General features: G+C 44.1%; 2 protein-coding genes across 5 annotated transcripts; one reads left to right on the plus strand and one right to left on the minus strand.

Annotated features, from left to right (window-relative positions):
• Positions 1 to 1,434: 1,434 nt before the first annotated feature.
• RPL15 (ribosomal protein L15) lies at positions 1,435 to 3,893 on the minus strand. Of its 2 annotated transcripts, none has more exons than XM_082624709.1 (4): positions 3,809 to 3,893; positions 2,995 to 3,176; positions 2,658 to 2,794; positions 1,435 to 1,791 (listed from the first exon to the last, which is right to left on the minus strand). In XM_082624709.1, exons 2-4 carry the CDS (start codon positions 3,164 to 3,166, stop codon positions 1,486 to 1,488), a joined length of 615 nt encoding a protein of 204 aa, XP_082480835.1. In that variant the 5' UTR covers positions 3,167 to 3,176; positions 3,809 to 3,893; the 3' UTR covers positions 1,435 to 1,485. The 2 variants fall into 2 exon arrangements, with proteins under 2 accessions (XP_082480835.1, XP_082480836.1); XM_082624710.1 differs by lacking the exon at positions 3,809 to 3,893 and adding an exon at positions 3,704 to 3,727.
• A 106-nt stretch (positions 3,894 to 3,999) lies between these two features.
• NKIRAS1 (NFKB inhibitor interacting Ras like 1) lies at positions 4,000 to 27,703 on the plus strand. 3 transcript variants are annotated; one of them, XM_082624711.1, is made up of 4 exons: positions 4,000 to 4,111; positions 12,920 to 13,030; positions 20,168 to 20,409; positions 27,186 to 27,703. In XM_082624711.1, the coding sequence occupies exons 2-4, from the start codon at positions 12,937 to 12,939 to the stop codon at positions 27,426 to 27,428; spliced, it is 579 nt and encodes a 192-aa protein (XP_082480837.1). In that variant the 5' UTR covers positions 4,000 to 4,111; positions 12,920 to 12,936; the 3' UTR covers positions 27,429 to 27,703. The 3 variants fall into 3 exon arrangements, with proteins under 3 accessions (XP_082480837.1, XP_082480838.1, XP_082480839.1); XM_082624712.1 differs by lacking the exon at positions 4,000 to 4,111 and adding an exon at positions 4,218 to 4,340; XM_082624713.1 differs by lacking the exons at positions 4,000 to 4,111; positions 12,920 to 13,030 and adding an exon at positions 18,560 to 18,640.
• The last annotated feature ends 274 nt before the right edge of the window (positions 27,704 to 27,977 follow it).

Genomic DNA, 27,977 nt, shown 5'->3' on the forward strand with positions numbered 1-27,977 from the left:
CTACATGTTTTCTGGAAATCATTTAAGTGGGCCTTTTAAAAGACCCTTGAAGAAAATACAAGCAAAATTGGTTTGCAAGAAAACCAGCAATTAGATTTCCAAATTAACCTACCTATTAAGATAGCAAACCAAGAACTGCAAAGAACTGGGGCAACTCCCCTTCCATATTTCCTACACACTCAACTCCACCCTGGGAAAAAGCAGCTTAGTCTAGGGGAAGTCATGATGCAAGCAGAATGTGGTGGTACGCCCGACCACAACCGGTGGGTGGCCTGGCACGTTTGTGGAATGGTGAGGCTCTTGGGGGTACTTTGAGCAGGGATGAGAAAAGTAACTGTAGACCACACATAAAATCGGAAACCAACTGAACTTGTATTGACACCAACTACACGACTCCTTAGTAGCCTTACGGGAATGGATAAAGTGATGAGCCAAGATAACACTGATGAGACTTAGCAATGTTACTTTTAAATAAAACCAACCCTATTTTCCCCAAGGTGGCTTAGATTTCATAATGGGTCACAAACTAATACTACAAATAAAACATTTAAAAATTTGATCCAAGCCCCTTCTATCCTCCTACACTCGAAAGGGACCTTATGAACACCAATTCCCAATCCTAGCGTCACTAGCTTACAAACCTTAGGGTTAAAAACTCCCTCATTTACCCAATGTTCAACTTCCATCAGTTTCAATATACACTAGTGTAAATACCGTGACTATTCTGCATGAAGTTAAGTGTTCTACAGATCAGAGTCACGGGATTGAACCAGGAGCTCCCACCTTTTATGGGAACTTCAGTGATACCATCGAGGCCAAGGCAATTTAATTTACGTTAACCAGGATTTGTTTCAATTTGTAAGAGAAACATCTTGCAACAGGTTTATTCAATTCTCTTAAAAAATGGTGGCATTCCTTTACTTTCTGCCTTTTGGCAGCAGCAGTTACATATATGGAATAGCAAATTAAGTCTAAAAACGTGGGCCCTAGTCAACTTTATTTTTCGGCATTATGATCATGATAAAGGATCACTGACATCCTTTACATTTCCAAGGAAAACCAATTTAAAGTTTGTCCTTGCCAAACTCCATAAAACAGCCACTTTAGAGTAAACCAGCAGAGCATTGCATCACCCCAATAAAGCTGTAGGTTTCATCACATGCACCAACAAATCTACATGGCTAGTTTCTGTGCTCCTCTTTTACAGAATTTTACACCTATTGTTACCAGACAGCATTTTAAACACGGACATATCAACTGCCTAATAAAGCAAAAAACAAAGGCATTTCCCTTATTAGAAACAAGACACACCATCACTTAAAATCTTCAAACATTATTGCACTTTAACTTTCAGAATTAGACAATGCATTCAATGAAGCGATCTGCAGACAACTAGTTTTAACAGACAGATTAAAAAACACTTTTAAGCAGACGTGAATGTCCTAAACTGTTTATTAGGTAAGAATTTTACAAACATTACTTATATTAGCGGTAGCGGTGGAGCTGGAGAGTATTGCGCCTTCTCCAGGCTGCGCGGCGAGAACCACCGATCGTGTGGTGGAACTTGTGGCCCTTGCCGAGGCCGCGGCTCTTCCTGCCTGCAGACGTCAGCCCCCGCATCTCCCTGTGCTTGTGGACTGGTTTGGTGATCCACTGGGTGTCAGGGTTTCTTCTGATAGCTTTATGGAAGGGATCGATGAGGATAACCTCAAAAAACTTGTACGTAGAATCTTCACCCACCCAGTAAGAATTCAGGACCCTCAGGGCCCCACAGTGGCGTCCTGCTCGCTCCTAGAACAGGAAACAAAGGCCCAAGGTCAGCATCCCACACATCCTAGTAGCCAATAAGGCGGCAAGAATTCTCCCCAGAGGCAGGGACCATGATGATAAGGTAGACGTACATACTATGTAACACACATAAATATCCTTAGACTGATTTGCTCCCCAGAGGCTGGGACCTGAAGTACGATAAGGCAGAGACTTACTATAAAACAAAGCACACAGACATGCTTAGATCTGAAACCGTTCTCTCTTACCGCCTCCTTACCAAGTAAAACATGAATGCTAGTATCTGGGTAACCAAATCTAATACTCTGGAACCATGCATTTTTCTAGCACAATTCAAGGGTTAGCAAACTCTTACAGAGAACTGTGAAGGCCACGAGTCTCTTTCGAATGGTCTTCTTTGCCTTTTCTTTGAAACACAAAACCTTTTTAGTTCGTGGAGGGCAATAGGCCCTTGTTGCCAACCTCTACAACAGAGCACAGCTTAACTGACTAGCCGAGAAAGACAGCTTCCTACCGAGCACAGGCAATCAGTGGTACGAACACACACACACAGCTTCTCTAACGCCTGGGGAGACACGCTCTTCAAGACAACGTTCACTGCCCTTTAGAGAAGCGTGGTCTCCACGGATGCACGCTTATCATAAAGCACTTTCCTCCACGTAAGCAAAGACAGGTTCCCAACAAAAAACTGACAAAGTCCGATACCAACTCCTCGCTGGGATTAGTCAAAAACAACAAAAAAATCACCCAACCCCATTTTAAACGCAACAGGGCTCACCTGGGTACAAACGAACCACGAGGAAAGGTGCCCAAATCCTCCTCCTCCTCCGGGAGGCGGCCAACTCCAGCGCTACTCGAAACCCACTTACCTCGGCAACAGACTGAAGGCTCCGGGCAAACTTGAGCTGGTTGACGCCGTGGTGGACGGGCTTGCCGTAGGTGGCGCCCTTCGGGACCGGGCGTTTGCGGCCGCCGCGGCGCACGCGAACCCGATATATCACGTAACCTGTTTAGAGAAAAGGGCCACAGAAGGGCGCGAAGGACTCAGTGCCTTGTCTCTAACGCGCCGACACCGACTGTTATCTCAGGCCAGCAATCGGTTTCTGCCGAGGCCCTGGGCGAGAGGGACGGCTCCCCGAAGCGCGCTTCCCGGCTTCTCCCGGGGGGGCACCATCTCCTCCCCGCTTGCGCGCAGGGCCCGCTCACCTTGCTTGGCCTTGTAGCCCAGCCTGCGCGCCTTGTCGGGCCGGGTGGGGCGCGGGGCCCGGTGCAGCGCCGAGAGCTGGCGGTACTGCCAGCAGCGCACCCTGAGCAGAAAGCGCATCACGTCCGACTGCTTCTTCCTCCACAGCTCCTGGATGTACTTGTAAGCGCCCATCTCGGCTCACCTTTGTCGTAAGCCGCCAAGTATCAGAAACACGTCATCCTTTTCACGTGTAACGACAAGCCCCCGTCCGCCCGCCCGAGTCCCCACCGACCACAAGGAAAGCCCCGATGATGAAGAAACGGCTCTGCACGAACGCGGGACGCAGCCGGCCCATCCCGGCGCCCCGCACGCTGCTGCCGGACGAAGGAACCGAGCAGGCCCTGGGCGCCCGGGGGCGGGGGACCGAGGCGGGCGGCGCCCCAGGCCCGGCCTGCAGAGGCCTTGCCGGGATCCCCAAGGGGAAGGTGCCGCCGCCACCGCCAAGGGTTACTCCTCGAAGAAAAGCTCTCCCTCCCCCCAGCCCCCCGGCTTCGCTTTCGGACGCCCCAGGCCCGGCCGCCCGTCCCTCAGCCCCCACGCCTCCCTCTCCTGCACGCTCTGGCCCCAGCTCGGATTCGCGCCGCCATCACAGCATTCCCCCCAGCCCGTTCCGGGGGCCGCCTCTCCACGCCCGCGCTGCCCCGCATCCCGACCGAACCCGCGCCGCACAGGAGACAGGAGGAGCTCCGAGGTCGCAGGGTCCCCGAGCCTGGATGGCGGAGATGAAGAGAGATCCGCGGCGGATAGAAAAGCCAATATCCCACCACAACCTACCTGATGGCTGCCGCCAAACGGAAAGGAACGACCCTTTCTCCCACAATCCCTTTCGCGCTCCTCCCCCTCCTCTGCGAGCCTCCTTCCGGTGGAAAGCGGCGGCCGCGCAGAGCCTCATGGGCCATGTAGTTCCAGCAGAGAGGCCGCTGGGCGGAGTTAGGCCGGAATTGGGCGCAACCTCCTACCAGGTCCCGTCCCCCTCTCCCCGGCATTCGAGCCTGAGAGGCAGAGGCGAGTCGGCGGCGACCGTCCGCGGCAAGGCCTGGGCTGGAGAGCGTCCCGACATCCCGCCGCCGCGAGGAGGCAAGCTCGGGCCGGGGCTCCCGGGGCCGCAGCCCGCGGTGCCGCCGTGCAGCCCGCGCGCCGCTCCCCTCTGGGCCTGCGGGGCGTGCGGGTCTGTCGGGGGCGTCCGGCAGGGCCGCTTTGCACTGCGGGCGCCTCACCTGGCGGGGGAGGGGCCGCGGTGGGCTCCCCGCTTTCCCCGGACGCGCGCAGAAACTGGGGGCCCCGGCGGCGCTGCCCCAGCCGGCAGGTGGGGCGCTCGAGGTGCGGGGGCTTGGCGGTGGGAGCCGCGTCTGTCCCCCCCGGAGCAATTGGGACTGCAGGCCCCGCTCCGAGGAATTTTGCACCAAAAGGATGGGGGGGGGGCGTGTTGCAGGCGGGTCCTCGCCTTCCCGGGTCCGTGCCTTTCCTGCGTGCAGATCTGGTCCCAGATTTGCTACGTCAGAACCACGGTCTTTTTAGGAAGGCGAAATATTTATATGCCAAAATCTGGTCGTCAGGTGCGAGTGTTTTGGGGAAAAAAGCCGAGAAAATGCAGGCGTTTTGTGTTGCGTTCTTTATTGACAGTTTATTTACTAACTTTTTTGCATCTCCAGAATATTTTCATTTTAGATAAATCATGTGGTTTAATTCTCTTACGAATTCTAAGTTTAAATGTGGCGAAGGCTTAAGAGACTCTTATCTTCTAAATTAGCGTGTTTGGTTATATTTTTTTTACCCCATTTCCTAATATCCTTTTTTTTTTTTTTTAAATTGCAGCTTTACCGTTGTAAAAGCCCTCACAGGTGCATTGATTCATTCAACAGATATTTCTGAAGGGCCTCACATGTGCCCAGCTGCTGGGATGGTAGCAGTGGTCGTCGCAGCAATTCTAGCTTCTTGGAAAAGGACAATAGACATAAAATGTATATTGTGCTCTGTGATAAGTGTTAAGGACAAATATTAAGGGGAGGGGACGGGTAGGGCGTGTTGGGGCAGGGGTGGAAATTTTGGATGGAATATTCAGGTAAGTGTTGAGAAGTGGCATTTGAGAAAAGACCTTGGAGGTGTGGGGACTGATTTCAGTCAGAGAGAACAGCGCCAGGGCTGGAGTGTGCCTGCATTAATACAGGACCAGCAAGGAGGCATAGGGGAAACTGGCCTGTGACATCAAAGAGACTAACGTTCTTATGGACTTTGGGTTTTCAAACTTTCTGAGATTGGAAACCATGGGACGATGTTGAGCAGAAGGGTGACTTTATGTGATCTACATTTTAAAAGGATCACTTGGGGAATTCCCTGGTGGTCCAGGGGTTAGGACTCAGAGCTTTCTCTGCCTTGGCCTGGGTTCGATCCCTGGTCGGGGAACTAAGATCCCGCAAGCCTGCGCAGCGTGGCCAAAGGAAAAAAAGAAAAAGGATTATTTGAGGCTAAAAGGAAGACGGGAAAAAGTGTGGACGGTTAGGAGGTTGTATTCATTTTCCTGTTGCTGTTATAACAAATTACAGCAAATTTACTGGCTTAAAAGAGTACAATGGGACTTCCCTGGCGGTCCAGTGGTTAGGACTCTGCACCTCAAATGCAGGGGCCACGGGTTCGATCTCTGGTTGGGGAACTAGGATCCCACATGCCAGGTGGCACGGCCAAAAAATTAAACAATAAAAAAATAAAGAGTACACGTTCATCGTCTTATAGGTCTGTAGGTCAGAAATCTCACTAGGCTAATATTGAGTTGTCAGTCGAGCTGTGTTCCTTTTAGGCGTGCTAGGGGAGACTCCCATTTCCTTGACTTTTCCAGCTTCTGGAGGCCACCTGCATCCCTTGGTTTCTGGCCTCTTCATCTTCAAAGCCAGCATTATAGCATCTTCAAATCTCTGTCTCTCTCACTTCTGCCACTCTTGTCTCCACCTTATAAAGACACTTGTGATTACATTGAGTCCACTCAGATAATCTAGGATAATCTCCCCATCTCAGGGTTCTTCATTTAGTCACAACCACAAAGTCTTTTTTATTTATTTATTTATTTATTTATTTTTAATTTTTTGCTTTATAACAAATTTAATCAGTTATACATATACATATGTTCCCATATCCCCTCCCTTTTGCGTCTCCCTCCGACCCTCCCTATCCCACCCCTCCAGGCAGTCACAAAGCACCGAGCTGATCTCCCTGTGCTATGCGGCTGCTTCCCACTAGATATCTACCTTACGTTTGGTAGTGTATATATGTCCATGCCGCTCTTTCACTTTGTCACAGCTTACCCTTCCCCCTCCCCATATCCTCAAGTCCATTCTCTAGTAGGTACTTTACCATGTAAAGTAGAATACTCATGGATTTGGGGGATTATGATGTGGACATCTTTGAGAGATAAGATGAGAGACTATAGTGCCTTAGACTACTTCATTAGTGATGGAGGTGCTAAGTGGTCCAGCCTTGGATGTGTTTGAAAGGTAGAGGGTTTATTGATGGATCAGATGTGGGTTGTGAGGAAAATTAGTTAAGAACGATTGACTACAAAGGTGGAATAATCATTTGGAAAGAAGATACTGGCAATGTGATTAATCACTGCTATTTCTTAATTAGGTTTTGCAGTTTTGTTTGTTGATTTGCAGTTTGCAGTTTCTCAATTAGCAATTTTGCAAGATTTGGATTGGTATTTTCAATTGATTTTGAGATTCCTGAGGGCAGGGATCATTTCTGATTTTGCCTCCTAGTTTGTCCCTAATGCCTGGCGTTAGGATAATCCCCTGAAGGATTATGAGTAAAAGAATGGTTACTGGAATCTGTTTATTGTATTTCATTATGTGCAGTATTGTTTGCAAAACTCTTTTAATATGTGTTTATGTATGTAAAGTGTATTCATCTATGGCTAAGTGAAAGTATTGCACACAATCCATGATGTTTACATAAACAAATACACAGTGTAGAGGTTTTCTTCCTGTGATGCTTGCATAATAAGATCTATAACATCTCTTTATGAGGTTAACAGTGTTTTGGTGATAATATTTTTCAGTTTGCATTAAAAAATTGTGTTTTACTTTAAAACTAGAATGATTTCCTTAGAAGAACAGAAGAACAGAAGTACTGACAATTCTGGGTAGCTCTTTGTGATGGCATTTCAAAGAGAATACTGACCAAGCTCAGTGTTTTCAGCAGAATGGATCAGAATGTATTTTTATTCTCTAGCCACATTATTGATTAGCCTGGAAAGCAAAGCAATATGTATTTAGACTGCATTGGATTTTGCCTGTTAAGCACATACTGTTAGTCATTTACATCAGACTGTCAGGGATTAATAGGTCACAGATTGAATTGTATTGTCCAGCAGTTTCTTAGGGTAGGGACTATACAGGTAGCTGTAGCTACCGCTTTTTGTATTAACCTCGTGTTGATGCAGTTTCCTGGTAAGTAGTTTCCGCTCTCATAGTGTTACAGTATTAGAAGTGACCTTAAAGGTCATCCATCTACTCTGGGGCCTTTCAGACTCTCGAAACCTGGGTTTAATAAGAGGCGTGGCCACCCCCAGGATCTATTCATGTGATTCCCTGCCCTTTCAGGGTGCCGCAGATGACCTCCCTTTATATTTGGAAGGGAATGGTGCCTATTTATTGTGTTTGGGAATTATGAAATATTATAATGCTTATAGAACTAAGCTTTTAGTAGGTTTTATTTGTACATATTGAATATATATGAGTGAGAACAACTTCCTTGTATGTAATGTGAGTCCCTGCCATCATGATCATATATGAAAAATAAAGTGTTTTTGTATGTGTATTTAATGTTATTCATTCAAAATCTTACATTAGATATTAATTTTTTACAGAACACATACTTTTAAGAAATTAATTTTACAGAGGTATAGTTGATGTACAGTATTACATGCGTTTCATGTGTACAACTTAGTGATTCACAGTTTTAAATTATATTCCATTTATAGTTACTATAAAATATTGGCTATATTCCCTGTGCTGTACAATGTAGCCTTGTAGCTTATTTATTTTATACACAGTAGTTTATTCTTTTTTTTTTTTAAGATTTTTTGATGTGGACCATTTTTAAAGTCTTTATTGAATTTGTTACAATATTGCTTCTGTTTTTATGTTTTGGTGTTTTGGCTGAGAGGCATTTGGGATCTTAGCTCCCTGACCAGGGATTGAACCCTCATCCCCTGCATTAGAAGGTGAAGTCTTACCACTGGACTTCCAGGGAAGTCCCAAGAATTCATATTTTTTAATTGATGGTAAAGCAGGTCACTAATCTTCAGTTTTTACTCTAGTTGCAGCGAGCAGGGGCTACTCATTGCAGTGCGTGGGCTTCTCATTACTGTGGCTTCTCATCGCGGAACATGAGCTCTAGGCACACGGGCTTCGGTAGTTGTGGTGTGTGGGCTCAGTAGTTGTGGTGCATGGGCTTAGTTACCCTGTGGCATGTGGCATCTTCCTGGACCAGGGCTCGAACCTGTGTCCCCTGCATTGGCAGGCGGATTCTTAACCACTGCACCACCAGGGAAGTCCTAATCTTCAGGTTTATGTAGTATTATTGTTTCCTACTTGAAGACAACTAGGAAGCTAGAATGCTTCAGGTGTGCCTTGATTAATCACACTTACCCTCTCATCTTTGTTTTCTTTTTGATGGTATAAAATATTTACCAAGATCTGTTTTATTTCTTTCCTTCTCTCAGCATCCTAAAAAACCTTAAAATCCTTACCTAGTGTTTGAGTTACCTCTTTTCAGTTGCTTTTACTTTTCGCCCTTGAAATCTTCTCTGAAATACTGAAACAAATCCCCCAATTTATCTTATACAAACACAAATACAAAATAGTGCATATTTTTAACAAACTTTATCTGCTGATCCTAATATTATTTCAGAGGAAGGGAAATAACAATAGAAAATAACAATAGAAAAATCAGAATTTAGATTCCAACAGCAACCTTTTCTGACAACAGAATTGTTCTGCGTGCCACCATCACTTTCTTATCCTCCTCTCATGTAGTTAGGTGGCAACTTCCTTTAAATTTTAACTATTATTAAAAGCCCTTTGGGCCTTTCTCACCTTCTGAGATGACCCACATCCTCTCTGTGGAGTGTGTTTGTCCCAAGGCTGCTCTCGCCTTCTGAGATGGCCCACACTGTCTGTGGAGCATGTTTCTCTCTAAATAAATCCACTTTGGGACTTCCCTGGTGGCGCAGTGGTTAAGAATCCACCTGCCTTTGCAGGGGACATGGGTTCGATCTCTGGTCCAGGAAGATGCCACATGCTGTGGAGCAACTAAGCCCATGAGCCACAATTACTGAGCCTGAGCTCTAGAGCCTGCGAGCCACAACCGCTGAGCCCATGTGCCATAACTATTGAAGCCCACGTACCTAGAGCCCTTGCTCCACATCAAGAGAAGCCACTGCAATGAGAAGCGCGTGCACTGCAGCAGAGTAGCCCCCACTCACCACAGCTAGAGAAAGCCCGCGTGCAGCAACAAAGACCCAGCGCAGCCCCAAAATAAATAAATAAATAAATAAATGTAAATAAATCCATTTCTTACCTTAAAAAAAAAAAAACCCTTTGAAAGAGAGATTCAATAGTATAACTTACAGGAGACCATGTTATTCAGAGAGAGTAGAATCCTATGATAAAGGAGATGACATTAAATTAATCATAAATTCAGAAATATGTGTAGAAAACCTTTTAAAATAGGTCATAGTTGCTGACATAGTTGTTACCATACCATAGATAATCAGTGTTAAACAAAACTCTGCCCTTATAAATAAAGACTGAGAGTTTTTCTATTGCAATTATTTAGAAATTATAAAGAAGAGAAAGTCCCCTAAGAGAAGTGGTTCTCCTGGAAGCAGGTGATAAATATTCTTGGGAAGATTTATCAGAAAGATTCCAAGAGTGCCACCCAGGAAATAATGGTTATATCACCTAAGGGATGATTATTTATCTACTGGTAAAATGTAGCGTAATGCTCTGGAAATGAGTGCTGTGTTATTACTGCAGTACAATAATGGTAGTGTTACAGTTTTTCACGTCAGGGGCTTCCCTGGTGGCGCAGTGGTTAAGAATCCACCTGCCAGTGCAGGGGACACAGGTTCGAGCCCTGGTCCAGGAAGATCCCACATGCCACGGAGCAACTAAGCCCGTACACCACAACTACTGAGCCCATGCTCTAGAGCCCGTGAGCCACAACTACTGAAGCCCACGTGCCTAGAGCCCCTGCTCCGCAACAAGAGAAACCACCACAATGAGAAGCCCACCCACCACAATGAGAAGCCCATGCACCACAATGAAGAGCAGCCCTGCTGGCTGCAACTAGAGAAAGCCCGTGCACAGCAACAAAGACCCAACACAGCCAAAAAAAAAATTTTTTTTTTTCATGTCAGGAGATAAGTGTCATGGCTGATCTGGGTCATAAGAAATTATGGACTTTGACAACTAATCTATGACAAAGGAGGTAAGGATATACAATGGAGAAAAGACAGCCTCTTCAATGAGTGGTGCTGGGAAAACTGGACAGCTACATGTAAAAGAATGAAATTAGAACACTCTCTAACACCATACACAAAAATAAACTCAAAATGGATTAAAGACGTAAAGGTAAGATCAAAACCCATAAAACTCCCTGAAGAAAACATAGGCAGAACACTCTTTGACATAAATCTTAGAAATACTTTTTTGAATCTGTTTCCTAAGGCAAAGGAAACAAAAGCAAAAACAAACAAATGGCACCTAATTAAACTTAAAAGGTTTTGCACAGCAAAGAAAACCATCAACAAAATGAAGACAACCTACTGAATGGGAGAAAATATTTGCACATGATATGACTGCTAAGGGATTAATATCCAAAATACAAACTCATACAATTCAATATAAAAAAGACCCCAATTTAAAAATGGGTGGCAGACCTAAATAGACACTTTTTCAAAGAAGACACACTGATGGCCAACAGGCACATGAAAAGATGCTCAACATCGTTCATCATCAGAGAAATGCAAATCAAAACCACAATGAGATATCACCTCACACCTGTTAGAGTGGCCATCATCCAAAAGTCTACAAATAAACGTAGGCAAGCATGTGGAAGAAGGGGGACCCTCTTGCACTGTTGGTGGCAATGTAAACTGGTGCAGCCACTGTGGAAAACAATATGGAGGTTCTTCAAAATCCTAAACATAGAGCTACCATATGATCCAGCATTTCCACTCCTGGGTATATATCCGAAGAAAACAAACATGCAAATTTGAAAAGATACCTACATCCCAGTGTTTGTTGCAGCACTGTTTACAGCAGCCAAGATACGGAAGCAACCTACGTGTCCATCCACAGAGGAATGGATAAAGAAGATGGCAATATATACAACACTACTCAGCCATAAAAAAGAATGAAATTTTGCTTTTTGCAACAACATGGATGGACCTGGAGGGTATTATGCATATTGAAATAAGTCAGAGAAAAGACAAATATTGTATGTTATCATTTATATGTGGAATTAAAAAAATACACAACAAACTACTGGATATAACAAAAAAGAAACAGACTCAGAGATAGAACAAACTAGTGGTTGGTTACCAGTGGGGGGAGAGAGGGGGGAGGGGCAAGTAGGGGTAGGGGATTGTACTCCTATGTATAAAATAAATAAGCTACAAGGATATATTGTACAGCACAGAGAAGATAGGCAGTATTTTATAATAACTATACATGGAGGATCATCTATAAAATTTTTGACTCTGTTGTACACCTGAAACTAACATAACACTGGAAATCAGCTATACCTCGATAAAAAAAAAATTTACAGACTTCGGGAAAACAGAGTAGAGAAGACTTACAGGAAGTTCATTTGTTAATGTTTTAGGTGTTGATAAAAAAAGTGATGTGTGACACACGTGCGCACACACAGAAAGATGCCCACCATCCCTTTTATTTGAATGCTCATTTGGACTTTCTTGTTGTTTTCTGACTTGAAGGCGTTGTGGCATGCTTTTTCGTCAGAGCTATTGCATGCTCACACTTCTAGGTAAGAGAACTGGAGGAAAGGAGGCAAAAGACAGTGTGGAACTTGAACTTCTCTTCCCAAGTTTTTCTGTTGTATTCAATGAGCCCCCTTTCCCTTTCTGTCTTGTCTGCTCGTACCTTGCCTTCTGGAAAATAAAAACTTTGAGGAAAATTCAAGAAAGTGTTACCCAGTCTTGCTCTTCCATGCATATGTGAGGAAGCGAGGAGAAATGAGTTTTCCTTTCTTTCAGTTTAAAGTGCCTGAGCAATTTTTCTAGCATGAAGAACTGTGACGCAAAAAGAAGTATGACTAAGACAGCCCCAAATCCAGTTTCTCACTCTCCTGAGAAAAGACTGACGTTCGCATTGATGGTGTTAATACTTCTTTAAAAAATGATGTCTACTCTCTGTCCAAATTTTTATCTTCATGCCTCCTTAAATTTTTACTTAAATGCTTATTTTTCCAGGTAAACATTGATGAGCAGGCAGTCTTTCAAGGATTGCTTCATCTAGGATTCGGTTCGGATTCCTATAGACTTAATTAGTATTGGAATAGTCTTTGTATAAGATGCGTTTATGCTGTTTGAAAACAAACATGTATCTATACATGTATTCTTACGTTTCTCTAGGTCACCTCTGCAGAGATATATAGGAAACTAGTAACACTGATTAAGGGAGGATGGGAACCAGGAACGGGGTTTGGAAGGATGTACCGTATTCTACGTTTCTTGCAGTTGCCCCCTGTGTGTGTATTACTAATTAAATTTAAACACAGAAAGAAAGAAAAAGGAAAGGTTGATTTTTTTCTTTTTTCTTTTTTTTAACAGTACACAGTCTTAAAGTTCTTCTCTTTTCTTCACAGTGATATCCTAAGAGAAGATGGGAAAGGGCTGTAAGGTTGTGGTTTGTGGCTTGTTATCTGTGGGAAAAACGGCAATTTTGGAGCAGCTCCTTTATGGGAATCATACTATTGGTAAGATTATTTTTCCCTAGTTTCCCTGCAGGTTCAGGAAACTGGTCAGGGTCTTTTGTTGGTCATGCTAACTTAAAGATGGGCAGTGGTGCATAAAAGTGAGGTGTCATCGAGAGGGACCAAAAGGGTCATAGAAATTGACAGAGATGAGGTGGGGAAGGTAGGATCAAGGAAAAATCATCTTTATGTTGTTGAAATTCCAGAGTGCTTGCACTTACTCTGTTAGAACAAGAGTTATAACAGGTAAGAAAAATGTTGTCTCTATGTGGTTTCCAGTGTGTTTACATGATGAAGAGTGGTCTTGGAATCACAGACTCACTGACGTCAGAATACATTGAATGATCTCTCATTCTCATTTCAAACATGACTTTCCAGTACTGCTGTATAGGTTTTAAGAATGGAAGAGACAGCTGTTTGCTGCAATATGACCTAATTTTGTGAATCGGATTATCTCATTCATTTATTCATTCATTGAGTTAAATAATTGTTCAGTACTTGCTCTTTGATACAGGCTGTGATGAGGCCTGTGAGGATTTAGAGGTGGAGAAGCATCTCTGGATTTAAGGAGGTCACAGTTCGGTAAGGAAGGACAGACATAACACGTTAGAATGAAACAAGGCTTATCTTAGAGATATACGTAGAATCATAGATCTTTGAAGTATTTATCACTGGCAAGTGGCTTCAAGCACATTTCTGTCTTACTTTTATTAACCATTTTGATGAACTCTTATTCTCTTCCACCTTCCCAGAATAATATTTAACAACTTCAGTTAAATCCATATTTGGTTTTTATTAATAACAATGCCTGTGTCAGAAGGTCTGGAAACCTATCACAGTGCTGCACTATTGGTTCTGAATTTCTCACCCGCAGATTCTAATTTATGCCAGTGAAAAAGTAAATTATGCCCAAAGGGGGAAAAAAGAATCCCTTTCCCCTCTTAAAACCCCAACAGATTTTGTTTCTGTAGGTTATGTCTTAACGATATTTTTATTCTATTAGAGATTAAACCTGAGGAATTAAAAAAAAAACTTTTCACGTAAAATAATAACAATAGGGGCTTCCCTGGTGGCGCAGTGGTTGAGAGTCCGCCTGCCGATGCAGGGGACATGGGTTCGTGCCCCGGTCCGGGAGGATCCCACATGCCGTGGAGCGGCTGGGCCCGTGAGCCATGGCCGCTGAGCCTGCATGTCCGGAGCCTGTGCTCCGCAACAGGAGAGGCCACAACAGTGAGAGGCCCACGTACCGCAAAAAAAAAAAATAATAATAATAACAATAAACTTATATGCTAAGGTAACACATTTTAATGAAAAGTAGTTATATTTTCAAAAAAATTTAGTGAGAAGATGAGTGTTCATTTACGTTTTTGAAAATTGAATGTCCAGCCTTGATAGAAGGCAGCTGGATTATCATATCTGCTTGCCTTTGCATTCAATCTGTTGTTATATGTTTTTTTAGTTGAAATATGTGAAGAAAATATAGCCTCACACAAATATGTGGTTGAAAAAGGTAGGAATATTTTAATAGCTTTGCAGATAATTGTGGACTTTCTTCTTTGGTATTTCACTAAAACTCAATCAGTGATAGTTACTTAAAGGTTATTGCAGTGTGGAGTCTGAAGCCACATCAGTGAACTTCTCCTGTTCTATTACATTAAAATCTCATTGATTTATCTTGCACTTCAAATGGTTTGCATGCATGGTTTCTTAACATTTGTGAACTGGTCATTTGGAAAATACTGGTTAACTGAGGTAAGCAGATCTTCCAAATACCATATATCAATATCATCACCAGTCTCATCGGTATTGGGAAGTTATCAAGTTTCTGCTGCTGGATACAATTCTCACTTTTGCTTGAAAGCTCAAATCTTATCATTAACAACAGATACTATCAGTTATTTTCCTTGAAATGATAGGCTCTCGTTATTCATCTTTGAGAAAATGTCTGTCAAATGCCCTGAATAACCATGGTTTTTTTTTTCTGTTATTCCTTCTTTAAAAAAAAAAAGAAGTGGGACTTCCCTGGTGGTGCGTTGGTTAAGAATCCTCATGCCAATACAGGGGACACTGGTTCGATCCCTGGTCTGGGAGGATCCCACATGCCGCAGAGCAACTAAGCTCACGTGCCATGACAACTGAGCCTGTGCTCTAGAGCCTGCGAGCCACAACTACTGAGCCCACACGCTGCAACTACTGAAGCCCATGCCTAGAGCCCGTGCTCCGCAACAAGAGAAGCCACTGCAATGAGAAGCCCGCACACCGCAACTAGAGAAAGCCTGTGCGCAGCAGGGAAGACCCAACACAGCCAAAAAAAAAAAAAAAAAAGTAGCTATTTCAGCTTGAAACTCAAATGCAAGACCTTTTCCTCCAGTTAGTTACCATTATTCATTAAGCAGAAATACTTCATGTATACTTCTCATTAATCACATAGAATATTAAAAAAGTGTAAAGATACATACTCAAAGATTAGGATTTAATAAATTTGGTAATTTTTCCTGCTTCATCCAGGACATTCTTAAGTGAAACTGGCTTTTTTCTTTTGAAACTGCAAGTATGAGGTGTTGAGGAATTCAGCCTCTAATACAGTTGGTGCCACTGCCTTCATTTGTACTAAGGCATCAGCAGTATTTTTTTTAGAGAATTTTTTTTCAATTAATTAATTAATTTTATTTTTGGCTGCGTTGGGTCTTTGTTGCTTCCTGCAGGCTTTCTCTAGTTGCGGCGAGCAGGGGCTACTCTTCTTTGCACGGGATTCTTATTGTAGTGGCTTCTCTTGTTGCGGAGCACGGGCTTCAGTAGTTGTGGCACGTGAGCTCTAGAGCACAGGCTTAGTAGTTGTGGCACGTGAGCTCTAGAGCACGGGCTTAGTAGTTGTGGCGCACGGGCTTAGTCACTCCACGGCATGTGGGATCTTCCCAGACGAGGGCTCGAACCCATGTCCCCTGCATTGGCAGGCAGATTCTTAACCACTGTGCCACCAGGGAAGTCCTGGCACCAGCAGTTTTACCCATCATTACTTTTATATCATCAGTGCAAATGTCAACACAGTGAAAAAGACGAATGTCTTATATTATTATGAAAATAGTTTTACCCATATGGGTTCCCTGGAAGGATACCTCAAGGGATCTCTGTAGACCACACTTTGACAACTGCTGGCACATGTAAATATTCTCAGCTGAGCAGTATTATGTACTATGATTGTTTCTTTTCTTTCTTTTTCTTCTTATGGAGGCTAATATTTGCTCTATCACTTCTTTAGTTTTGTTCATACCTTTTGCTGATCCTTCCACCTGTGCAGATGGTTCTCAGTTCTCCATGAGGTCAATCATATCAGATAATCCACCCCGCCCTTTTTTTTTGAGATATTTTTCCAGGAGCTAGCATTCTCTTATCTGGGCCTATTGTACAGCTGTCACCATAGAACTTTCCTTTACTTTTTCTTTCTTCCTGGGTTTGATTTCCTGTTTTCTAGATCTCCTGTCACCTTCTGTTTACGCCCTTCTTTTGGTGGAGCACATCTTGGAGGACTTTTTTGGAGGTTGAAAAGGTTGCACAATGGCATGAGGCATCGGGTGATGACAGCCCTCAGAATGCCCTCTATGCCTGGTGCACAGTAGTAATCCTGGGGCTTCTGAATAAAGGTATTTACTGTTGTCCCTATGATTCCCTTTACTCTCATGTGAGGTTTTGTTTTCCGAATCTGGGGTCTTCCTCTTTCTATGATTACATGCTAATTTTGATGGCGGGCTTCCCTCAAAGAGTTTCCTAAGAAAATGTGCATGATACATATTCTGAGGCTTCACGTGTTTGAAAATGTCTTTACTTTCATTCACAATTGAGTTATAATTTTGATGGGTATAGAATTCTAGATGGAGAATAATTTCCTTCCAAAATTTTGAAAGCATTGGTCCATTATCATCTTTTCTCCTTTTATTATAAAATGCATCATACATATAGAAAAGTGCATAAAACACACGTGGTTTAATGAATAATTACAAAACCTAACATAACCTCCACACAGGTCAAAAGGTAGAAGACCGCAGGTACTCTTGTCAGCTCCCCGTGTTCCTGTCTTCAATCAAAACTCAGCCCTTCCCTTGACTTTTGGTTAATCCCTTCTTTTCTTTATTGTTTTGCCACCTATGTATGTATCACTGGATGACATAGTTTATTTTTGCCTCTTACTGACTTGATATCAACGGAATCATACCGTATAAATTTTTCAGTGTTTGTTTTTTTTTCACTCAACATTGTATTTGTAAGACTCATCCATATTGTTTTAAGTAGGTGTGATGTAATTTTCACGATAGGTATATTGTCTCAATATACCTCCATTTATTTACCTCTTGTATCGTTTTGTTTTTTTTGTTTTTTTTTGCCCGCCCCATGTGGCGTGTGGGATCTTGGTTCCCTGACCAGGGATCAAACCCGTGTCACCTGCATTGGGAGCATGGCACCTTATCCACTGGACCGCCATGGAAGTCCCTATTTACCTCTTGTATCTTGATGAACATTTGGGTTGTTTCCAGTTTGGGGCTATTAGAAATAGTGCTGCTGTGAACAGTCTTATACACGTATCCCAGCTATGATTTGGACAAGGTCTGAGGGGATATACCTAGGAATGAAATCGCAGGCTCACAGACCATGTGTATCTTCAGTTTACCAGATTCTAATATCTTCTTCCAGTGCTTCTGAGAAGCCAGAAGCCATCGTGATTCTTGTTGCTTCGGACGTGGACGCTTTTGTAGGCTCTCTCCCCAGTGCTCTGAAATTCACAGTGGTGTATCATAGGATCAGTCTGTGTTTATCCACGGTGCTGGGCACCTGGTGGGCCCTTTCAATATGGAAATGTGTGTTCTTCATCTCTGAATTATTTCTCTTCTGTGTTCTCTGTTCTCTCTTTCTGGAACTCTCTTTTTGGATGCTGGATCTTCTGGACTCGTCCTCTGATTTTTAAATTTTCTCTTCTTCTGTTGGAAATTTCTCAGCATTTTGTTCCACTCTATGGGAATTTTCCTCATCCTTATTTTTCAGCCCTTCTGTTGAGTTTTCATTTCTTAGTATCCTGTTATTTCATGGATGCACTATCTTATCTCTTTGAGTACAATATTTGGTAGTTTTTTTGTCTGTTTTCTTTGCACAGTCTTTTTCTTTTCAGGTGCTCTTTCCGAATTTTTTTTTCTCTTTCTCAGGTATCTGGTAATCCTTGGTTGTCTGCTTGTAGTTAAGAATGGGGAACTGAAAAGCTAATTTAAAGCTCTAAGCATGTGGATAGGGTTCATGACTTTGCTTCATTATAAGGTGACCTGGGTGGGGCATTTGTTGGTTTACCTCAGAGGTTAGCATATTTAGGATTCCTCCTTTTTCACTGGCCAGATTCCCCAGATCCTTCCGCCTAGAGGATAAAGAGTTGGCCGCCAAAGTTTTGGGAGCCGAGGGGGCACGTCACTGAGTTGCCCCTTGTTTTCACTGCGGAGCTCATCCCCTCTGTCGCACATCTAAGCAGCCTCTGTTCTACCCTTTCTAGAAGTGCAGCCTTAGTCTCCTGCTGGGACAGAGGTGGCGTGGAGTGGCAGAGGAGATGCAGAGTCGTAACTTCACTTGATGTATAGGGTGAGAAAATCTCAAAAGGTCTAAGCTTAATGGGAGGAGGAAGGGAACCAGACTGGCTTTTGGTGGACAGAACATCCACCATGACAAAAGTCTTGGTAGTTTTTGCTTTTAAATTTTTTGTAATCGAAGCCCAATAAGTTTATGTCTTCATAGACTACCTCTTGCATTAGTCATTAACATTCAAAGTGTTCATCTTCTCACCTTAATCCCCTCATCCACAAATGGTTGTTGCATACTTGCCGTGTACACAGAAGTGTTGTTTCTCTTGAGGAAGTTCTAGGTGAGTTGAAGAGACAAAACCCACACACATGGAGCAAAGTAAAATGGATTTTACAAGGCTCATCATTCAGGCGAGCAGGGGAATGAAATTGGGGCACCAGTTATGAGCTCACGCATTCATTCATTCATTCAGGCATTTACTAAGGACTTTCTACGTATGTAAGTCAATTCGTTAGTCCTCAGAGCTCCAAAGAGAGATTAGCCACAGTCCTGGCTCTCGAGGAGTTTACACTGCAGCTCCAGAGGGGACAGATATGAAAAGAGTTTAGGGTGAAGTGGTATTACCTGTACAAGGCACAGTAAGAGCTGGATGGAGGGAAGTGGATAATCAGAAGAAAATCTACAGAGCTGACATTTCAGCAGAGCCTGGAAAGGATGAGGTGTTGACCAGGTGCTTCCTGAGCTGTTGGCAGTCATTCAGGTGAAGGGAGCAAGCCAGGGGGAGTGGAAGCAGGCAGTGGAGCAGATGTCTCAGGTGTAGAGTGGCTGATTTAGGACCACGTTCACCCATACTTTCCTTGTTCAAAGAGAACGCTGAAGACTGAGCAGGTGGATGGTGATCAAGGGACAAAAGCAAGGAGGAGGGACAGGTGGGGCAGGAAAGATAACAAGTCTTGTTAGTTTGGAGGACTTGGAGGACATTCACACAGAAGTGCCCAGTAGGTACTTGGGAATTAAGGCCTGGTGCCTAGACCCAGACTGGACATGTACATTTCTGAGTCCTTGAAACAGACCCTGGAAACAGTGGAAATTGTACAGAGAAAAATCAAACTTACCCAGGCCCTGTCCTTGGCGCTGATGAAAAAGAAAATGGGGCCACTTAGTTGTTGAAGGTACTTTAAAAATCAGCCCTTAATTCTCCAATTGAGATAGTAAGTTCTTTGACTCTTGTAAGTTACTTCTGAAAAATAAGTAATAGTAAATCTCACTGCCAAATTTTTCTTTTATGTCTATATGGAAGAAATAATCTTAAAAAGCACTTTGTTCATTTACTGTAACAATTACCTTTCATTTTAAAGAAGCTAGTAAATGGAAATATGATTCTTATGTGTAGTAAATAAGGGACCTAGAAAGCCACCTTCTAAAGGACGAGAAAATACACAACAATTGGTATTGAGTTATCCAGAAAGAGTAAAAGCTTTTTTTTTTCAATTGAGGCATAATTGACATAACAGTGTATTAGTTTCAGGTGAATAACATAATAATTTGATATTTGTATATGTAAAAGTAATTCCTTTTTAACCCCAGGAATGGAGGACTGTGAAACAATGGAAGATGTGTATATGGCTTCAGTGGAAACAGATCGGGGAGTCAAGGAACAGTTACATCTTTACGACACCAGAGGCCTACAGGAAGGAGTGGAGCTGCCAAAGCATTATTTTTCATTTGCTGATGGCTTTGTTCTTGTGTACAGTGTGAATAACCTTGAATCCTTTCAAAGAGTGGAGCTTCTGAAGAAAGAAATTGATAAGTTCAAAGACAAAAAAGAGGTAAGTGGGTATGTTAAAAAATGCCAGCTATGAATTATAACACTGTTGAAATTGTAGCATGGGCTTTTGGGCAATTAAAATATTTTAAAAGCATTGAATTGTATTCACAGTATCTGTAATCTTCATGATTTTTTCCCTAGCTCAGGAAATACAGGACTGAGTTCAACCAGGACCAGCATTTGACTTTCTGCCTTTGCTTCTTCCCATGTACAACTTGAATTTTAATGACTCCATATTGCAAATACTGCATAGTTCATTTCACGTTATTTGGGATCACTGTTTCCTGGGGCTTTGTATTGTCTTCTTGGAGAGGTAGGATTGTCCTTAGCCTTAAAAAAAAAAAAGAAAAGAAGTGGAAAAAACTAATAAATAATTAGTAGCTTCTATCCACTTACCACTTGAAAATAAGATTCTTACTATGGTCTGTAAAGTTTTAGATGATCTGGCCCATGTCTGTCCTTTCACCTTTAGCATTCTGTTCCTCTGTCACTGTACTCCAGTGGTCAACTTTCTGCTTTTCCAGCATGATAATTTTGTCCCCCTGTGAAGTTCTCAGTGGCTCGTTCCCCTGCCTGGAACTCTCTCATCGCAGGTCTTTCTCTGGGTCTTGGCATGGCTGACTCCTCAGGGTTTAGGAAACCGTGTCATGAACCCATTCACAGCACTGGCTAGATGTTCTTAACCTAATTTTTACTTAACCTAATTTTTATGTATTTTTTATGTCATACTTTTAATTTTGAGGTAATTGTAGATTCACATGCAATTTAAAAAAATAATAGAGATCCCTAACTCAGTTTCCCCCAATGCTAATAACACTGTGCAAAAACTATAAATAAAATAACACAACCGAGGTACTGACGTTTATACAGTGAGGGGACCTTTCCAGCACTGCAGGGACCCCTCATGGGACCTTTCATGGCCACACGCATTCCCCTCCCATCCCTTCTCCCTCCTTAACCATTATCTGTTCTCCATTTCTGTAACCTTGTCATTTCAAGAGTGTTAATGTAAATGGAATCGCAGTTTGTAACCTTGAGGTATCGGCCTTTTTCATAATTCTCTGGAGAGTCATCCAGGTAATTGCGTTTATGAGTCGTTCATTCTTTTTTCTTGCTGGGTGGTTTTCCATGGTGTGTATGCACCAGAGTTTATTTAACCACTCACCTGTTCAAGGACCTCTGGGTTGTTGATATTTTCATTATTTTTATTATTTTGGATACTAACTTACTTTGTGAATAGATAACGACATTCACAAGGTTCAATCTTCAAAAGATGTAAAAAGGTAAGTAATGAAGGCTCCGCTCCACCTGTTTCCCATCTTTCCCACCGAGACAGATAAGTGCTATGATTATTTGGGGGAGTATCCCCAGATTTCCCTCCTGGCCCCCCTAAAGTTAAAAGTATAGTTCAGTGAGCTCATTTACTTGATACTGGAATCTTGGCTCTGCTTCTCAACTTTTCTGCCTTAGTTTCCTTATCTATAAAATAAGGATAATAATAGTACCTTTCTCATATGGTTATGGGGATTTAAGAAGCACATTCATTCAGCAAATGCTTATTTTTAAATTTTTTTATGGAAGTATAGTTGATTTACAATGTTGTGTTAATTACTGCTATACAGCAAAATGATTCAGTTATACATGCATATACTTTTTTTTTTTTTTTGCGGTACGCGGGCCTCTCACTGTTGTGGCCTCTCCCGCTGTGGAGCACAGGCTCCGGACACGCAGGCTCAGCAGCCATGGCTCACGGGCCCAGCCACTCCACGGCATGTGGGATCTTCCCAGACCGGGGCACGAACCCGTGTCCCCTGCATCGGCAGGCGGACTCTCAACCACTGTGCCACCAGGGAAGCCCCATGCATATACTTTTAAAAATTCTTTTCCATTTTGGTTTATCACAGGATATTGAATACAGTTCCCTGTGCTCTACAGTAGGACCTTGTTGTTTATCCATCCTGTATATAATAGTTTGCATCTGCTAATCCCAAACTCCTACTCCATCCTTCCCCCACCCCCTCCCCCTTGGCAACTACCAGTCTGTTCTCTATGTGAGTCTGTTTCTGTTTCATAGATAAATTCATTTGTGTCCTATTTTAGATTCCACATATAAGTGATATCATATGATATTTGTCTTACTCTGTCTGACTTACTTCACCTAGTATGATAATCTCTAGTTGCATGCATGTTGCTGCAAATGGCATTATTTTCTTTCTTCTTATGGCTGAGTAATACTCCGTTGTGTATATGTACCATGTCTTCTTTATCCATTCCTCTGTTGATGGGCATTTAGGTCGTTTCCAGGTTTTGGCTACTGTGAACAGTGCTGCAGTGAACATCGGGGTGCATGTATTTTTTCGAATTAGAGTTTTCTCCGGAGATATACCCAGGAGTGGGATTGCGGGATCATACTGTAGTTCTATTTTTACTTTTTTAAGGAACCTCCATACTGTTCTCCATAGTGGCTGTATCAATTTCCATTCCCACCAACAGTCTAGGAGGGTTCCCTGTTCTCCAGCATTTATTGTTTGTAGATTTTTTTTTGCTGATGGCCATTCTGACCAGTGTGAGGTGCTAGCTACCTCATTGTAGCTTTGATAGCAGATCCTTACTGGGCTATGTGCCTGGCACTGTTCTAGGTGAGGCGGAGGGAATACAGTAGACAATAGAACAGAGTCCCTGTTGCCATAAAGCTTCTGTCTGGGGGGTGGGGGAGAGAGGGACAACGAACAAGTATGTATTGTGAGGAGTGATGCAGTGTAGGAAGAAAAGTCAAGCAGAGTGGGGAGTGAGGGCACTGCTTTCTGTAGGTGATGTGGGAAGGCCTGGTGAGGTGACTTTCAGCAGAGATTTGAAGGGTGTGAGGGAAGGGTGCAGGGCGTAAGCTGATGTCTAGAGGAGGCTGCTCCAGGCGGAGGCCCCAGCTGAGCAGGGGCCGGGGCGGGAGCGTGTTGTGCCCGGGAGCGGCACTGAGGCCCGAGCGGGCAGGGCTGGGGGCAGGCAGAGCTGAGGGCGACTCGGGACGGGAGGCAAAGGGATGGCAGGGTCTAGCTTGGGTGGCACTTACTTGTTTTCATGTCTGTTTTAAAAAATTGAAAGGGTAATGGTTGCACATGGTTCAAAAATAAATATGATGTATAGAGAGGACTCTAGTGAACTTGCTCCCACCCCTGGGTTCAACCGTCTATTTCCTGTACCTCAAGCGTGCTGTTTTAATGTTTTACCCCTTTCCTAGTCTGGGGGTGTCCTTCCAGAGTTTCTCTGTGTAAATACAAGCAAATAGAAATGTACATAATTTTTTTCTTACTTTTCTCTTGTACCAAAGGTAGCATATTGTTGTATACCTTGTATTTTCCATGTAATATATCTTGGAGTCCTGTCCATAGCAGTACTCAGATTCCTTTTTTTTTTTTTTAAACTGATGCATAGTATTCACTGTGTGGCTGTAGATATATCATACTTTTTTAACCAGTCTCAGATTGATGGATGATACTTAGGTTCTCTCTGGTCATTTGCTATCATGAACTATGCTACAGTGAATAGTCTTAAGACATTTATTATTTTGTACATTTTAATGTAGAGTTGTAAGATCAACCAGCAGAAGTTAGGTTCTTGAGTTAAAGGTAAATATAGTGACAAGTTACTGTCCATAGGAATGGTATGAAAATGCCTGTTTCTTCACTCTTGACAACAATGTGTGGTTAAATTTTTGAATTTTTTGACTCTTCTGGGTGAAATGGTATTTTCGTAGTTTCATTTGTCCTTAATGTGAACGAAGGTGAACCTCTTTTGACTTACTTTTATTATTTTTTTAATATTTATTTGGTTGCACCAAGTCTTAGTTGCTGCAGGCAGGCTCCTTAGTTGCGGCATGCATGTGGGATCTAGTTCCCTGACCAGGGATTGAACCCAGGCCCCCTGCCTTGGGAGCACAGAGTCTTATCCACTGCACCACCAGGGAAATCCCTTTTTTAAAAAAAAATCTTTATTGGAGTATAATTGCTTTACAATGGTGTTAGTTTCTGCTTTATAACAAATTGAATCAGCTATACGTATACATATATCCCCATATCCCCTCCTTCTTGCGTCTCCCTCCCTCCCACCCTCCCTATCCCACCCCTCTAGGTGGTCACAAAGCACCGAACTGATCTCCCTGTGCTATGCGGCTGCTTCCCACTAGCTATCTATTTTACGTTTGGTAGTGTATATATGTCCATGCCTCTCTCTTAGGAAGTCCCATCTTTTGACTTGTTTTAAAATGATCACTCTGGGACTTCCCTGGTGGTCCAGTGGTTAAGACTCCACACTTCCACTGTAGGGGGCGTATGTTTGATCCCTGGTTGGGGAACTAAGATCCCGCATGCTGTGCGGCCAAAAAAAAAAAAAAAAAAAAAAAAAAAAATATATATATATATATATATATATATATATATATGTATATATATCACTCTGTGTTGACTTTCACCTTGAGGGACAAGGTGAGAAGCAAAGTTTAGTTCAGGTGCTCTTGCTCTAGAGCACTTTGACATTTACCGGCTGGAGAAGTGAGAAGGCAGCAAAGGAGTCTACAAAGTGGCCTTTGAAGTATGAGGAACACCAAGAGATAAGGGTGTTCCAGAAAGCAAGTAAAGTCAGCACTTTACAAAGTAGGAAGTGACCAAGCTATGTCAGATACTAAAGGCAGATCAAAAAAGCCGAGAAGTGGCCAGCTTTAGTAACTTGGGACATCTCAGCAACGATGTTTTAGTGAAACAGTGAGACAGTCGGATGGACTGGATGTGAGAGAGTTGAGCACAGCAAACATAGCTCTTTGAAAGAGCTTTGAGTCAAAGGGTAAAATAGTGTCCCCTAAAAGGGGAACAGAGAGGAGCTGGAGAAGGATGTGTAAGAAGGTTTTGTTTTCCAGATGAGAGAGATGGTTGTTTGTATGCAGTGGGATGATTCAGCCGAGAGACGCAGGTGAGGGGATAGTGACATCCTTGTCCAGGTTGAAGAGGGTGGGGACATGGGCTTAGAGGACCGTGGGGCTGTTAGACGTGGCGGTGGGAGCACCTGACACTTCCCTTCTGGTTGCTCCTGTCTTCTTGCTGACGTAGTGTGGACATCAGCTGAGGGTGAGACGGGGAAGGCAGAGGGAACGGTGGAGGTTGGAGGAGGAGGACCAAGGTAGGAGACGCCGTCCTTCCAGGGGAGGTGGCGGGAACGTGAAGTGTTTGCTGGGGAACAGCAGCGCGCTGGAGGGCGGTGGTTACGAACCGGGACCGGCCAGCAGGGTTGCGTTTTTCTCCGGCCACGTTCGGTAAATGGTGTCGGCAAAAGGTACAGCTAAGAGTTCAACTTAACCGAAGTGGCGGCGGGGGCGTACGGCGTGATAAGGATGGCGAGGGAGCGAACGAGGAGAAGCTCGGCTGGGGGAGCGCCTGGGGGAGCGCCGAGGGCGGCAGCGGGGTTGAAGGACTGAGACAGAGGTGGCAGCGCTGGGGCTCGTGGGTCCCTGCGGTGCTTGTGGGGTTGCTGCAGAGGGGTGCGGGGGATGAACCAGGAAGGCAGCGGTCGGAGCAGGATTCCGCACCCGAGGTCGGAGAGGAGAGCGGTTATCCTGGTTCGTGGGAGTGAGTGGCTGAGGTCGGGAGGACAGTTAGGATCTCTGAAGTCAAGGAGCTGAGGGGTGAGGCTACCGGGTCGCCCCCAGGGCTGCTGAAATCACCGCCAGTATGACGGGAGTAGCGTGTGGGGGGACCACGGGCCAGCGCTGGGATGAGCAGCCACAGCCGGGCCGGGCGGGTGTGGGGGGGCAGGGGGCGCAGGGCAGAAGCAGCAGCCCTCGGCCTGAGGGTTTCTAGGGAGGGACCGCGTTGGAGGTGGCCCTGAGCCTAGGACACCTCCCCGCTGTGTCCTGCGGGCGGCCGGAGAGAAAGGGAACCTTCACCGCAGAGACCGGGTGGGTGGTGGGGAGCAACGGGAGGGCTGGCTCCTGCTGAAACGGAGGAGAGCCCTGCCTGCCGCTCCGTCCCGCCCCGTCCTCCCATCGGAGCGCGCGCGCGTCTCAAAGGCAGGAGCGCGGCCGTGGCGCAGAGGTGCCCTCCTCCACCTCCCCGGCCTCCTGCTTTAGGTGCCTTTCCAGGCCCTCTGTCAGCATCTGGAGGTCACCACTCGTCTCCCCTCCGGCGGACTGTGACCGCCCTTCTGGTCACCTGAAACAGTGCCTGGGGGTAGCGAGCGCTCCACTTCGAGAGAAGGATCGATTGCCTTGCATTTAGGGTAAAACGTTCCTATTGGGTGGTACGTTCAACACATATTTAGTGCTTGTGTCAGGCGCTTTGCTATGATTAGGAGTGACGTGAACAGAACGATTCCCGTTCTCAAGGAACTCAGGCCCCAGGGCTGCAGACCTCTCACGGCTCCAGAAGTTCCATGGTTGTATCTTCAAGTACGTATCGCAGGTTTCCCAGACAGCAGGTAGAGCTAAACTGAAATGTAGACACGCTTCAGTCAAACCGTTATCTGTACCCTCGATAGTGATTTCCCCAAGTCTTGTCTTCCAGTCTTACCGGAGTTGAGTAACTTCAGGTGTTGCGTAGTCAGCAGCCTGTAGAGCATCTGCGTTTTTAAGGAGACACACTGAGCGAGGAGGGGTGAGATAATGCCCTTTACCCTTCAGCTCACGCCTGAGGGTCAGTTTGGACGAAGCACTTTGTTAAATGGGACAGTTTTATTCCTCCATTTTGCCTAGGAACGGATGCTGGCAAAGTGTGATCTTGTACCCGTTTCTTTCAGGTGGCCATTGTCGTGTTAGGAAACAAAACTGACCTTTCTGAGCAGAGACAAGTGGACGCCGAAGTGGCACAGCGGTGGGCCAGGAGCGAGAAGGTGCATCTGTGGGAGGTGACGGTCACAGACCGTAAGACCCTGATCGAGCCCTTCACCCTGCTAGCCCGCAAACTCTCCCAGCCCCCGAGCAAAGCGAGCTTCCCTCTGCCTGGGAGGAGAAGCAAAGGCAACTCCAGCTCTGAGAACTAAACCCTGGGGTGCACAACTGTCCCTTGAATGGTGACTGCCTCCAGGTGTCTGTGAACTCATGTAAAACAGGCCATTTCTGTCTACATTTGGTCCTTAGGAAGCCCCTAGGGAAGTAATTTAATGCACTTCCAGTTTTAATTCAGTTACTGTTGCCTGACATGAAATAATAATATATTTGCACTCTCGTTTCAGACTTGTCCCTAAAATTAGCACCTTTGTTATCTACATTATGTTGCATTTGTCAAAAGAATAAATTTGGGTGGTATGCACGTGTACCTGTGAGTAGCTCCCCTCACCTTTAACCCGTTTCAGAAGCTGTCATTCTGTGTAACTTTATGCAGACTTATTCGCTCAAACGTTAACTTTGTTTTTGGAAAGTTCCCTCATCATCTAAGGTCTAGGATTATGAAATGACATTTTTTGTGTGTCCAAACTGGATCACAAACAGTAAACAATTTGGGTACTAATTTAAGCTAAATTTTATCTGGTAGAGATCTTGCTAAACCTATGATTTAGCTTTGTTCCAATTATGTTCAGCATGAATTGAGT

This window comes from Mesoplodon mirus, assembly GCF_964341445.2.
Source record: "Mesoplodon mirus genome assembly, chromosome: 6".
Lineage (NCBI taxonomy): Eukaryota > Metazoa > Chordata > Mammalia > Artiodactyla > Ziphiidae > Mesoplodon > Mesoplodon mirus.